Raw genomic sequence first — 14,425 nt, forward strand, 5'->3', positions numbered from 1 at the left:
AGCTGAGAACAGCTTGTAAGAGTAACTCCAGCTATACCATAAATAGATTCTCTTCCTGGTGAAATGGTTACTTTGCTTCTGGTCTACGCATTTATACTACGACGACTTTTACATAAAAAGAAGCGTATTGGCTGCAATTGCTCCACTTGAAAAACTGCTACCTTGGAGTTTACAGATTCAGTAGGGGTAAGTGGCTGCTTTTTTTTTGTACCTTGAGATACCGTAAGCTGTTACAATTCAGCCGTGCAGATGTAATTCCTACTATGGAAATAGTACAAGCCCTTTATATGTCTTCAATTTAGTAGGTCGAGTAAGCTCCACTTTCTTAGTAGTCCCGCCAATGCACTTATACCTTTCCTGTACCTGGATTGCTTTTATAAGCTACAGTGGTTCCTAATTTTCAGCTTTTTGCAACCAATTCAAAATTATTTCATTGGAAAAAAAATTGGATAGCTACGAAGCAAGCTAACGTAGAATAGGACTTACGTGATATAGCTCGGCCGCTCGAGTAATTTATAAAGTTCATCTTAGTTCCAGCTTAGTATACATATGGATTTTTCATGGATATTATTTTTGCATGAAATGTGTGCATAAAATTCAATATGTAAACTTCGTAGATGTTCACTGATTATGAGTCTTGAATAGCTCCAGAAGGTCTATCAACAAAGCAAATCCCATGAGATCACAAACTGGCTTCTGTAAAGTTGTTTACTTGGATGTTAACTCCACAATCTAAGAGATATATTAGTGGCAAGTCATTCGTATCCCACGTGTAAACCACGTGAAAATTGTGTTACTTAAAGCTACTTGAGTCAAATTTTGCAACAACTTGAGTTAATAGCTCAGTTGCAGTTCCTATAATTCAGTGGTTTAGAATGCCAGATTGCAAATCTGTTTGTCCCTGGTTCGAATCCGGGTAGGAACTTTCTTTTTTTTTTCTACTCAGTCATTCATTTTTTCTTGAATGGACCAACAATTAGGTAAGTCTACATCCTTGAGCAAAACATAGAAGAATTCTGCTATTCTCCAAGTATTCACAGGATGTGTCGTGGTATCAATCTTGATCGGTTCTCTTTTGAAAAATTATCGGTAGCGCGCTCCTCATCATCTCATCTCGCCTAATAATTTTTCCAAAAAAAAAATTGGAAAACTATCATCTTTACCGATACCAACACATCCTGCCACCATGGGGAAGACATCCAAGCAGACTAAGAAGTTTCAAAATAAGCACTTGAAACATACAATAGAGCATCGTAAGAAGGCTCAGGATTTCAAGAAGAAAGCAGCCATGAGAAAGAAAAGTGGAGGAGGAGGAGCAGCAGCAGCAGCTGAACCAAAGGAACTGGCCACTAAAGATGAATCGAGTTTCCAAGATATGTCAGTTGATGATTTCTTTGCTGGTGGATTTGAATTGCCAAAGGGGATGGAAAAGAGCAAGAAGAAGTTGGAGGATTCAGATGATGATGCGTCACTGTCAGATGAATCTTCTGAGGATGAGGAGGATATGAAAAAGAATCTTGAAAACTTGGAAAAACAGGATCCCGAATTTTACAAGTACTTGAAAGAGAATGATAACCAGTTATTGGATTTTGAAGGTGTCAATCCATTGGAGGCAATGAGTGAGGATGACGAGGAAGAAGAAGAAGAAGAAGAAGAGGAAGAAGAGGAGGTCGCAGATAAAGGAGATGTAGCTCAACCCTCAACAAACAAGCTGACAAATAAAGTGGAGATCACTACTCAGCTAGTTGATAAATGGAGCAAGCAATTGGAAAAGCCAACTCCAAAAGTTATCAAAAACATCATCATTGCATTTAAAGCAGCTGTTAATATCAACAGTGGCGAGGATTATAAATACTCCGTTGTTGACCCAAAGGCTTTTACTGAGTTGATGTTAATGGTTTTGAAAAAGGTACCAATGGCCGTGCAGAGTATTGTTAAATACAAAGTGAAGCAAGACGTGAGGACAATTCCTCAAAATGCCCAAGCCAGTCAAATTGGCTCAATCTTAAAAACTCACGCAAGCTCATACATCACTTTGCTCAAGGATATTACCAATACGGAAACAGCAGCTATAATTTTGGCTTCACTTTATGAAGTATTTCCTTACTACTTGTCACATCGTCGTTTGTTGAAGCAAATAATCACAGCTGTGGCCAATGTTTGGGCTAGTTCCAATGAAACTGACACACAAATTGCTTGCTTTGCCTTTATGAACAACGTGGTTAGAGAATATCCAAAATCAATTTTGGAAACTGTTCTTAAAGTTTCCTATTCATCTTTCTTACAGCATTGTAGAAAGACCAATGCTCATACCATCTCAAGAATCAATTTTTGCAAAAACTCATTAGCTGAATTGTTTAGTGTTGATGAAAAGATTGGTTACCAAATTGGTTTTGAGTACGTTAGACAACTTGCCATACATTTGAGAAATAGTGTAAATGGAAAGGGAGGATTTGTGACAATCTACAATTGGCAATACTGCCACTCCCTTGATTTTTGGTCAAGGATTTTGACCCTTTGCAAAGAGGAATCTTCCTTGAGACAATTGATCTACCCATTGGTGCAAGTCTCCTTAGGAGCAATCAGATTAAACCCAACTGCGCAATTTTTCCCCTTGCGTTTTTACTTGATAAGGTCACTTTTGAGATTATCAAAGACTGGTGTGTACATACCGTTGTTTCCATTGTTATACGAGATTTTATCCTCAACCGCCTTTTCAAAGTCACCAAAGCCCTCCACCTTGCAAATAGTTGATTTTGAACACAACATTAAAGTCAATCAAGCATATTTGGGAACAAAAGTCTTCCAAGATGGTTTGTGCGAGCAGTTTATCGAATTGACGTCAGAATTTTTCGGTTTGTACGCTAAAAGCATTGCATTCCCCGAGTTGATAACTCCAGCGGTTCTTGGATTGAAGAGATTTACCAAAAAATCTAAAAACGTTAAATTCAATAAACAATTGAATCAATTAATTGAGAAGCTCAATGCTAATGCTCAATTAATTTCCAGTAAAAGATCCAATGTTGATTTCGGTCCTAGTGATAAACGAGAAGTAAAGGAGTTCCTCAACACATTAAACTGGGAAAAGACTCCTCTTGGACAATACATTGTTGTTCAAAGACAACAAAAGGAGGAGAGACTCAGGCTATTCAAGGAAGCTCAAGAGGAAGAAGAAAGAGCAAAGGAACAAAAGAAAAAGGAGGAGGAAGCAGAAGAAGAGGAAGAAGAAGATGGAGTTGAGGATTTGGAAGATGATGAAGAGGAGGCCTTAGAGGATGTGGATATGCTGGACTAAATTCCCTACGTTGATACAATCGTAATATAGTTACATAATAAAAACATATACCGACTATGGGTCTATAGGAATGAAGTTTCCCACAATACAACTTGGGATATTATATCTATCTCTCCTTATAGTAAAACTGAAACAACAACTTTTTCTCTTGATACCATCCTTAGTTCTCAAATTACAGCTGGTCAAAACTGCCTTTTGTCCTTTATCGAATGCAATAGCACCATATTTTTCCCAAAAATTAACGGCACTTTCCTCACTCATTAACTCGTATATTGCCAATTTCCCATCTTTCAAATCATCGGTAGTGACACCCACCAACGAAGCGAATTCTTTGTTACCCCGATAAATCTCTCCAGTTCTTCTCCATAAACAAGCAGGTATCGCCATGGAAGTAAACACACGATCGTAATCCAACAACATTCTTTCGAAACTTTCTTCAACTAAGACCAAGTCAACGTCCTTTAATGTTCTTGCAATAGCACGAAATGCCGGTCGGAAAATCGACAATGGTTTGAGAATCCGCTGACGACTTGAGATGTTCATGTAATTATCCATATACCGCTGCAACCGTGCATACCCTTTAGCATAATTATACGGTTGCAATAGACCAGCTTCCAACTTTGCTTTGATAACCTGTTTCAACCTTTCTTCGGGAGAGATTTCCGTTGTAGGATCGGCTGCTGTAAGGAAAAATTTATCCCTAGCAGAATCTGATATCATTGGTTGAGCCTCACGTGGTTGGGCATCCAGTTGCTGCTGCTGATGCTGCTGATGCTGCTGATGTTGCTGGTGTTGCTGGCTGATTTGCTGTTGCTGTTGATGTTGCTGCAATTGTTGCTGAGGATCCCGAGAGGATCCCGAGGCATTCTCCTCCGGTGGCGGCTGTTGCACGATTTCTTCAGGAAATGCTTGGTTGAATAAATTATTTGGAGAAAAAGCCATTGTATTACCCCAAAATGCATGATTAGGGTCATCATTAAGTGCACCATTGACCAACTCTGGGTCATCGATAATGGAAAGAAAATCATTCAACGAGCTAAACTCACTACCAGCATGTTCTGAGTAGAAAAGTGGCTCTTGATTGTAGGCTAAAGTTTGCGATAAAACTGAATTCTTTAATGTTTTTTGCTGTCCAGGGTTTGCTTGTATAGGAGGAGGTAATGGAGTAGGCTCCTGAGTTGTTGGAGCCGGTGATTGCTCCGTTGGTGGTGTTTCTGTTTTTCTCAATGCAGCGGCTTTCTTACGCTGCCTGGAATTAGAAGGCTCGTCATAGCACAAGTGACCAATACCTCTCTTGATACATCGTTGACAGGGTCTTGATTCATCACAAATCATATGCGAACGCCGACAATACACACACGCTATTTCCAACTTCTTCTTCCTTTTCCTTCGCTCTTGCTTTTCCGGCTCTGTCTTGACTTCTATATTATCGTTTTTAAGTTCCATGGTGGATGATGTCTATGGGGTCCCAGAGAAAAGAAAAAAGAAAATAAAATTCGTGAGTGGAAAAATGGAGTCATAAAATTTTTATTTAGTCTTGGCTATTATCAAAGATCAACTGGGTAGAACCAGTCGACAAAAGAGAGAGTGCTTAATGCGCATGAGTGCTAGCACTAGAAACTCCATGCCCACCTCCCCGGCAACCACGTCGTTGTTTTACTTTGATCATAACATTTTACATATACTTAATTATACTGAATCGATACTGGTACTCAACTGTGGTCCTTCACAGTCATTATGATAGCAGTTCAAGATCGCCAGCGGTCTTGATATCAAAAGCGGTCTCTGAAACAGTCCTTGGCTGCTCATGCTTCTGTAATTGAAGGGCCGTTGTACTTCTGCTTCTCTGCTACTACCCTCAGTAACTCCTGCTTCCATATCCACACTACCATAAGTTACCTCATGTCCAGTGAGAAGGTTGTCTTTGAAAATTGTGCTATTACACAAGGGGCAACTTCTTCTAAAATTAATCAACCACCTGGATAAACATTTTTGATGGTACATGTGTTTGCACTCCAATACCATAACTCTAGAATGCAATGGCTCATACTTCTCCAAGCATATAGAGCATTTGAATGCTCTAAAGTAATCATTAGGGGAAGTCAAGATTCGTAATCTCTTTGAAGCAGTCTTGGCAAACAAAGAAGGATCTGTTACCCCTGGCTCTATCAGTCCAATATTCTTCTCAAAATCAGACTCCATTATTAATTGATCATCGTTGTATACGTAAACCGGCAAGTTATTCACCAATTCTGTATTACGTTTGCTAATTTGCCTTCTTCTTACTCTTTGCCCACATAAAATTAAACAGTAAACGAGGATGATTAACAATGGAGGCGACAAAACAATAGATATCACTATGCTTAACCAGTTACCAATTGAAGCTGTACTAATTTGCAAAAGAATGTCAATGTTCTCTACTGATTGGAGTAACTTACCATCTTCGTAAGTAATAAACACGATTGGCGTGCTCAAAGCACCGTCTTGATTAAATGTGTTTGAGTACATTGTGACCAAGCCCCTATACGGTTCATTATTTGCAATGATGATAGCTTTTGGTTTTGCATTGGACTCAATGATGTTCAAGACTTTTGTAACAAAGTTGCAATCACCCCTGGAGACAAGAAGAATCTTATTTTGATCCTCCTTGTTGATTGATATTTTAGTGCACGCATTTTCTGATAGAATCTTATACCGACCAATGACTTTATCACTCAAGACTCTACTAAAAGATGCATATCTACCAAGGAATTTGTGAGTGGTGATGTTTCCCTCATATGTCGTGTTAAATTCAAACATAGCATCAATTGGAAACAAGGAGTTGAGCACATTATTGAAAGGGTACTCAGGATCACCTTCATATGGCAAAGAGTCCACAACTGAAGCCATAGAGGACTTGAAGTCTAGTATTTCTTTGACTTCGCTTATGGACTTCTTTGGGGAAAAGATACCCGAGTGGAAATTGAATTGCCCCACGGTTTTATAGTCAATGAACGCCACATATAGGAGCAAAACCAAACATATAGCCACAGTGCGTGGCTGAAAATAAGCCAGTACCATGCGTACGAAAAGCAAGTAGTTGATTTAGTGGTTGATTCGAGGGTGATTAATAGTAGACAGTACCCACATGTGGTTAATTGTTTTTTGTTATTTTATCTCTTTGATTTTGTGACCTGTGTTATCTGACATTTTTACGTATGCGAGTTATAATTAGTATATCCCGACAAATACTCAAAATAACAGCTCTACAAAAGATAGTAGAGTAACAGGTAGAGGCAACGCGCAAACACTAGGCTTTCTTCTTAGATGTCTATCCATCATACAGACACATTATACATTCTCGTTTCATTTATTATTACACAATCCTCAAAACACATCACCTAACCTTAATCTCGGTGCTATGTTCATAGAAAGTAACTCTTGGAACAACAATTTTGCAGCATATGGAATCGTCATCTTTATAATGTTTTCAGCACTTTTGCATGTAGTACACCAGGAGTTATATCCCATCAACCCACATTTGTTACAAACATCCACTTCAAAAGCATCTGAAGATATCATTAACCTTTCCAAAAGTAACTGCGAAGCACCGTAAGCAATAACACAATCTCTTTCCATTTCACCTAGTCTCAAACCACCATCTCTAGATCTACCTTCGGTTGGTTGTCTAGTCAAAACAGCCCTTGGACCTCTTGCTCTAGCATGCATTTTATCCAACACCATATGTTTCAACTTTTGATAGTAAATTGGACCAAAGAAAATATAAGCTTGCAAACACTCTCCTGTGATACCCGAGTACAACATATCCTTACCTGAGTAGGAGAAACCTTTCTCAACAAGAATCTTTGACATGTCCTCCAATTTTGAACCACCAAAACAAGTTCCATATTCTAATGACCCATTTAAAACACCAGCTTTTCCTGATATCAACTCAATCATTTTACCAACCGTCATACGTGATGGGAAACCGTGTGGATTCATAATAATATCGGGAGATATACCATCATCGTTAAAAGGTAGATCCTCTTGCTGAACAATGATACCACACACACCCTTCTGTCCATGTCTTGAAGAGAACTTGTCTCCCAACTCTGGTCTCCTAGTCTGTCGAAGCAATACCTTAATCAAAGCTTGGTCATTGTCACTAACAGACATCATCACCTGATCAACATAAGAAGGCTCTGGCCCTTTGTAAAATAACGGAGCCTCTCTGTGATTTTCCACCTGCTGAGGTTGTCCCAAACTCGAGTCACCAGAGTTGGTTGGAACGCATTTGTTGGCATAAACTTGCCCATTTTCAATTCTACTGCCAACTTCACCCAACCCATCAGGACCCAAAGCTTGGTGTGGGAAGATAGGCTCATCATTTTCATCAACTCTCATACCTGACAAAATATCCTTACTGTGATTTGGATACTTTTTCAATTGCACGGTGTTTTTCCGGACAACTTGACATCTTCCAAAACCTCTATCTAAGGATGATTTGTTAAGTACCAAAGCATCTTCAATATCGTAACCTGAGTAGGACATTACGGCAACAGTAGCGTTCTGACCAGCTGGTAGTTTATCATAATTAATAAGTTCTATAGTCTTTGTTTTCACCATTGGTTGTTGTGGGTACACCATAAAGTAAAGCAAAGTATCAATTCTTCTAAATTGATTATAGGCAATAGCACCTATAGCTTGCTTACCCATCGCACATTGATATGTGTTTCTAGGTGATTGATTATGATGAGGGTACGGAATTAAACCTGCAACAGCTCCTAATACAGTAAATGGTTCTATTTCTAAATGAGTCACCGTAGCATTAGGATTGTCACCGATATCTTTTTCGTACAAAGCAATCAATGAATCGTTTTCCTCATTCACATCGAGATATTCAACCAACCCTTCCTTCAAAAAGTCGTCAAACTCCCATTCGCCGTTCAACAATTTTGCCAAATGCTTTGCTTTTACTTTGGATTTGTTGTTCTCCACAATAATTAAAGGACGACATATTCTTCCACCATCAGTGGCAATATGTACAGCTTGTTGATGCGTGTTGGTGTAGATACTAACAAATGCAGAAACCTTACCTGCTCTTCTTAACCGACGAAAATCAGTTACAAACTTTACTGGGAATCGAGTAGTACCTAGCAAGGTACCATTGAGGTAAATACCAAAATTCCCGTCGACGTGTAAAGTTGCTGAGTCCAATCCAAAAATTGATTCACAACCGAGCGCGGTACACAACTTTTTGATAGGTCCTTCTTCATCATCAGTTGTAATATGCGTCATCAAAGCTAGATTCTTGACCAAACCACAAGCCTCACCTTCAGGAGTATCTGCTGTACAAAGCATTCCAAATTGAGAGGGCTGCAAAGCACGCGGACCTGACACTTTTCTCGACTTTTCAAATTGCGATGAGATACGAGTCATCATACCCAATGCAGAAATATATGATAATCTTGATAAAACGTGAGTGACACCAGCTCTTTCCATCTTGAAACGTTTCAAGGACCAATTACCGGTGGAGATTGCTCTATTTAGGCCCATAGTAATATTATTGGAGTGAATGTTGATTGACAATAGCGCATCAAACTCAGAAGTACGGCTTGGTTTTTTCAAAATCTTGTCAATATTTGCTTTGAAATCAGAGTTGAACTTTTTAAATAAATCTTCAAAAAGTAAGGACATAAGCTGACCGGCAAGTTCCAACCTTTTATTACCAACATAATCACGGTCATCAACCATTTTCGGATTATGCATGGCCATAACGACACGCCTTGCCATCACTGCCATATACAAGGCCTTTTCACGAAACTGCAAGTCAGACACTGTCAAATGTGCAATTATAGTGGTTGCAATAGCCTCAATACCTTCTTGTAGTTGAGATAATTTGGGTGCACCTGCTCTTCTGATTGTCTTGACCCTCTTACCCAAGTAAAGCAATGCTTGTTGTTGCGTAAACACTTCTAACTTAGCAGCCTCCTCGAAATTGACTACAAATAAATCTTGATAATTAGGGTCAGAGCCACACACGAGCTGCAAGATTTCCAAATCCGAAGTAACACCAGCAGCTTTTAATACAATAACAATAGGAATATCCTCACTTATAGAATTATGCTTGAGATAAATTTTGTCATTTTTTGTAATCACGTATGTTTTCGATTTACGTTCATGAGTCGAGGACGTGACGGAAGCTTGAACTATTCCCTTTTTCTCATCTGCTTCAACAATAATTCTGTTTTTAGACAACTGCTCTTGCACCAAAATGACCTTTTCAGTACCATTGACGATAAAATATCCCCCTGGATCCAAGGGACATTCATCGACTTCGGCCATTGCTTTGTCATCCATTCCATCCAACATACACTTATTGGATCTCAACATGATTGGCATTCTTCCAATTTCCAAATCATAGTGTCTTATAATTTTCCGGCCTCTAGTATACTCCACGTCGACGTATATAGGAGCACTATAGGTCAAGTCCCTTAACCGACATTCATGAGGTGGTAGAATCACTTCTTTGGTTCCTGGTGGAGATGTAGATTTATGACCAACCCTAATGTCTATGTACTTGACGTAAAAATCAGGATCAACATCAGACAACACAAGCGAGTTTGCATTTAATATCTTTTTCAAGTCGACATCAACAAAGTAATTAAAAGAGTCCAAATGTTGTTTGACTAAACCTTTAATTTTCAAAAATGCTGGTAGTAAATTCCACTTATCTTCCGCAGTGTTTATTTCGTCAGTTAGTCGCTTTCCTTTATACTCCGGTTTGAAAAGTTCATTAAACGCATCATCTGCGACGCTCTTTGACTTCCTTGCCATTACTATTAGTGTGTGTGTGTAATGAGATGGAAATTTTTGATCTCATCCTAAAATTTATAAATACAAAAATATTCTCGCTACCACTCATCGACCCAAATTTTTAAAACTCCCTTTACATCAATTAATGTCGTCCAACTTGTTCAAAAGCACAGTCAATGAGTATCTAGAGGACCTTCCAAAGCCTGTACAGCTGAAGTTGTACGAGGCGCCAGCAACATGTTTATCCATATATCGACTTTTATCTCCCATGGCCAAGTTTTACATCATGTCCATGATATTCACCGACAAATCTATCGCCATGAGGGACTTGACTAAATGGTGCAAACCACTGGCAAAGAAGATGGAATTCGAAGCATTGAAGCGTTTGGAACTGTTGCACTTGATTGAGTATGATAATAAAAGAAGTCACGTTCGTCTAAATTCCATCTTTAGATCAAACTTTCGAGATTGCCTTACAGGTTCCCAAAATCCAAATGCTTTTGGAAGTATGAGTGCCGATGATGATACGGAAAAAGTCGAGGTATCGTTCTTAGACAAGTTTTCGGCACATGAGTGGGAGACTATTTTGCATTTTATGGTTGGTACAGAAGGTACTCCAACTCCGTCGAATTCAGTCTTGAGCTTATTGAAGTTGGGTGGTTTAATGGAGGGAGAAACAACGTTGAATATTACAAATACGGGATTTCAGTTCCTCTTACAAGACGAGAATGCTCAAATCTGGACTTTGCTTCTACAGTACTTGAATCTCACGTCCGAATTGAATATGAACCCTGTTGATGTTTTAAACTTTATTTTTATTCTAGGATGTCTGGAACTTGGCAAAAGCTATTCAGTTTCAAACTTGAGTGAGACACAGATGAGTATGCTTGCAGATTTGAAAGACCTTGGACTTGTATATCAAAAATCAGACACATCAAACAGATTTTATCCAACAAGATTAGCAACAACGCTAACATCGGACTCTTCAGCTTTGAAGACACCATCTATGGCAGTTGATCAAGCTTTAGAGGAAAACGAGGGCCACATGATGGCATCAACAAGCAGGGAGTCTATTATTATTGAAACCAATTTTAAGATATATGCATACACCAACTCACCATTAGAAATTGCAATTCTCAATTTATTTGTCCAAATGAAGACGAGGTTTTCAAATTTAATCTGTGGCCAAATCACACGAGAATCAATTAGGAATGCGCTTTACAATGGAATTACATCAGATCAAATTATAAAATTTTTGGAAACACATGCACATCCTCAAATGCGAGCGTTAGCAAAGGAGAAGTTGGATAAAAAGGTGGAATTTGACGCAAGTCACAACATCAATACGGCTGGTGGTGCACCTCAGAGTAAAACGGATGGTGCAGTATCACAGCACCGGTTGGAAGTGATTCCACCAAACGTTGTGGATCAGATCAAACTTTGGCAATTGGAACTTGATAGAATTCAAACGGTCGAGGGATACTTGTTTAAGGATTTTGCCAATCAACGAGAATATGACATGTTGTCGACTTACGCTACGGAATTGGGTGTATTGGTGTGGGGAGATAAAGTTAAAAGGAAATTTTTTGTCACGAAAGATGGTATGGCACAGGTTGCTGACTTTGCCAATCGAAAACTAAGAGGGTAATGTGTATCTTGTTATATATATATATATACAGCTATTTACAATTAAATAAAGCACACTAGCCCGAGCAAGATTCGCAATTATCAGCATCTCGTATATCACAAGCCACAGGGGTAGTATCGTGAATATCATATACTTCAGAATCAGGTGTTGCATACACCGACATCCGCCGTCTCTTTGAAGACACTTCCACATACTTCTTTCTCTTTAAACTCTTGTGAATCTCTTGTTTTTCAGCAAGCGCAACTTGGTCCTTGTCGACCGTAAATTGTATTGCTCTTGCAGCTGCTTGTGTTCGCAAGTAATACATTCCAGTTTTCAACCCCTTTTCCCAAGCATAAAAGTGACAGCTGGTTAGTTTGCCTATTGTTGGATTCTGCATATAGATGTTCATGCTTTGCAGCTGATCTATAAATTTGCCTCTATCTGCAGCCATATCTATGATATCTTTTTGCTTTAATTCCCAAACAGTTCTATATAATTTTTTGATGTCGTCAGGGATTATTGATATATTTTGGATGGAACCTCCATCCTGTACAATTTTGCTTCTTATTGCCGAGTTCCATATACCCAAATCCGCTAGGTCTTTGATAAGGTATTTGTTTACCACTTGAAACTCACCTGATATAACTCGACGTGTATACAAGTTGGACGTATACGGCTCAAAACATTCATTGAATCCCAAGATTTGTGATGTTGATGCCGTTGGCATGGGTGCTATCAAAAGGGAGTTTCTCAAGCCATATTTCTGTACATTTCCTTTCAATTGGTCCCAATCATCATAGAACTGTGGCTTATGGTCCCACATATCAAACTGCAAAACCCCCTTGGAGGCAGGTGATCCCGCAAATGTGGAATAAGGTCTCTCAAGGTCAGCCAATTCAACAGATGCTTCTACAGCAGCATGGTATATGGTTTCAAAGATTTGCGAGTTGAGCTTCTTTGCCTTTGGGGAATCGAATGGCAATCTCAATTCGAGAAACAAGTCAGCTAAACCTTGTACTCCAATAGCTATTGGCCTATTCCTTTTATTTGACATTTCTGCAGTTTTCACCGGGTATGCAGTAACGTCAATGACTTTGTTCAAGTTTCGTGTGACAACCTTTGTTACTGAATGCAATTTGTCGAAATCAAACTCAATACTTTCATCAGTTGAGCGAAGAAACGACGGAAGACCTAATGATGCTAGATTACACACAGCAGTTTCACTCGGAGAAGAATACTCAATAATTTCACAACACAAGTTTGAGGATTTGATAGTCCCAAGATTAGACTGGTTGGTTTTCTTATTGCACGCATCTTTGTACAACATATAAGGACCACCAGTTTCAGTTTGAGACTCCAAAATCGCTAACCAAAGCTTTTGAGCTTTTATAGTAGAAGAAGCCAACCCTTGAGCTTCATATTTCTGATACAAATCAACAAATTCATCTCCATAAACATCACTTAACCCAGGTGCTACATCAGGAGAAAATAACGACCAATCACCTCCAGATTTCACCCTTTGCATAAACAAATCTGGGATCCATAATCCATAAAACAAGTCCCTTGTTCTAAACTCCTCATTTCCATGGTTTTTTCTCATGCTTAAAACGTCAAAGATGTCTGCATGCCATGGTTCCATATACACCGCGAATGCTCCTGGTCGTTTACCTCCACCTTGATCAACATATCTCGCCGTGTTGTTAAAAACACGCAACATAGGCACCACTCCACCAGCTCTTCCATTAGTGCTAGCAATGCAGGATCCTTGAGCTCTGATATTATGAATGTGAATGCCGATGCCACCAGAAGCTTTGGAAATTAAAGCAGCTTCGTGGAGTGTTTGATAAACCCCATCAATAGAGTCGTCTTTCATTGCTAGCAAAAAACAGGAGGAAAGGTAATTGAACTTGCATCCAGCATTGTACAACGTTGGCAGTGCATGTATAAAGTATTTTCTCGACATGAGTTGATACGTCTCTTCTACTGCTTCTAAATCATTTTGATGGATTTCAATGGCAACTCGGAGAAACATATACTCTGGAGTTTCCACCACCTTATCATCAATCTTCCAAAGATACGAGCTTTCCAACGTTTTTATACCAAAGTAAGTGAGTTCTATTCTCTCCGTTTTTTCCACTATTCTATCAAATTCTTGGTTATGCCTCATAACAACTTCATAAAACTTATCTGACATTTGAGAATACGACTTCCCATGTGCATTTCTAGTTTGCTTGAGCCGTTTCATGTTTTCACTGAATGTATAGGGTATTTGCAACTGCAAAAGATGAGCAACCACTCTTCCTGCAAATATGGCGTAGTCCGGATGGTGCGTAATTCTGCTTGCTATCACCTCGGAAGCAAAATCGTACAACTCATGCAACGTGATTTGCTCTGGTAGGCCAGCAAGTACTGAAGTAACAATCTCATCAAGTATTACGTGATCAGTATCAAGGCCGTGGCAAAATCGAGAAATTAAATCCTTGAGGTACCCCTCATCTATATCAGCAAGGATGGTTCCTGGATCCACTGTCATATGTCTTAACTATGGGACTTGAATGATTACTATTCTGTATAGTAGGTTGTTCTAAAGCAAACTTCGTCTAAGGGAAAGAAGCAAAAGAAGAGACCAAAAAGTTACAAAATCTGAGACCAGAAAAAGAAATTGTTCGCGTAACACAAACGAGTTTCATTACAATACCCAATTG

General features: G+C 39.1%; 6 protein-coding genes across 6 annotated transcripts; 2 read left to right on the forward strand and 4 right to left on the reverse strand. All coding sequences in view use genetic code 12, as the record gives it.

The window, feature by feature from the left end:
• Nucleotides 1-1,186: 1,186 nt before the first annotated feature.
• On the forward strand, nt 1,187-3,295 carry NOC2 (mRNA-binding ribosome synthesis protein; the record flags this gene model as incomplete). Its single annotated transcript, XM_067691196.1, has 1 exon — nt 1,187-3,295. One exon carries the CDS (start codon nt 1,187-1,189, stop codon nt 3,293-3,295), a length of 2,109 nt encoding a protein of 702 aa, XP_067549585.1.
• Nucleotides 3,296-3,349: 54 nt separating this feature from the next.
• On the reverse strand, nt 3,350-4,741 carry CWT1 (Cwt1p; the record flags this gene model as incomplete). The annotated part of the gene is made up of 1 exon (XM_067691197.1): nt 3,350-4,741. The coding sequence occupies one exon, from the start codon at nt 4,739-4,741 to the stop codon at nt 3,350-3,352; it is 1,392 nt and encodes a 463-aa protein (XP_067549586.1).
• A 243-nt stretch (nt 4,742-4,984) lies between these two features.
• I9W82_002352 (uncharacterized protein) lies at nt 4,985-6,184 on the reverse strand (the record flags this gene model as incomplete). Its single annotated transcript, XM_067691198.1, has 1 exon — nt 4,985-6,184. The coding sequence occupies one exon, from the start codon at nt 6,182-6,184 to the stop codon at nt 4,985-4,987; it is 1,200 nt and encodes a 399-aa protein (XP_067549587.1).
• Nucleotides 6,185-6,661: 477 nt separating this feature from the next.
• On the reverse strand, nt 6,662-10,111 carry I9W82_002353 (DNA-directed RNA polymerase III core subunit; the record flags this gene model as incomplete). The annotated part of the gene is made up of 1 exon (XM_067691199.1): nt 6,662-10,111. The coding sequence occupies one exon, from the start codon at nt 10,109-10,111 to the stop codon at nt 6,662-6,664; it is 3,450 nt and encodes a 1,149-aa protein (XP_067549588.1).
• Nucleotides 10,112-10,235: 124 nt separating this feature from the next.
• I9W82_002354 (TFIIH/NER complex subunit) lies at nt 10,236-11,738 on the forward strand (the record flags this gene model as incomplete). Its single annotated transcript, XM_067691200.1, has 1 exon — nt 10,236-11,738. The coding sequence occupies one exon, from the start codon at nt 10,236-10,238 to the stop codon at nt 11,736-11,738; it is 1,503 nt and encodes a 500-aa protein (XP_067549589.1).
• Nucleotides 11,739-11,793: 55 nt separating this feature from the next.
• Nucleotides 11,794-14,253, reverse strand: RNR3 (Rnr3p; the record flags this gene model as incomplete). Its single annotated transcript, XM_067691201.1, has 1 exon — nt 11,794-14,253. One exon carries the CDS (start codon nt 14,251-14,253, stop codon nt 11,794-11,796), a length of 2,460 nt encoding a protein of 819 aa, XP_067549590.1.
• Between the last annotated feature and the right edge of the window lie 172 nt (nt 14,254-14,425).

The sequence above is a fragment of the Candida metapsilosis genome, assembly GCF_017655625.1.
Source record: "Candida metapsilosis strain BP57 chromosome Unknown scaffold2, whole genome shotgun sequence".
In the NCBI taxonomy this organism is placed as follows: domain Eukaryota; kingdom Fungi; phylum Ascomycota; class Pichiomycetes; order Serinales; family Debaryomycetaceae; genus Lodderomyces; species Lodderomyces metapsilosis.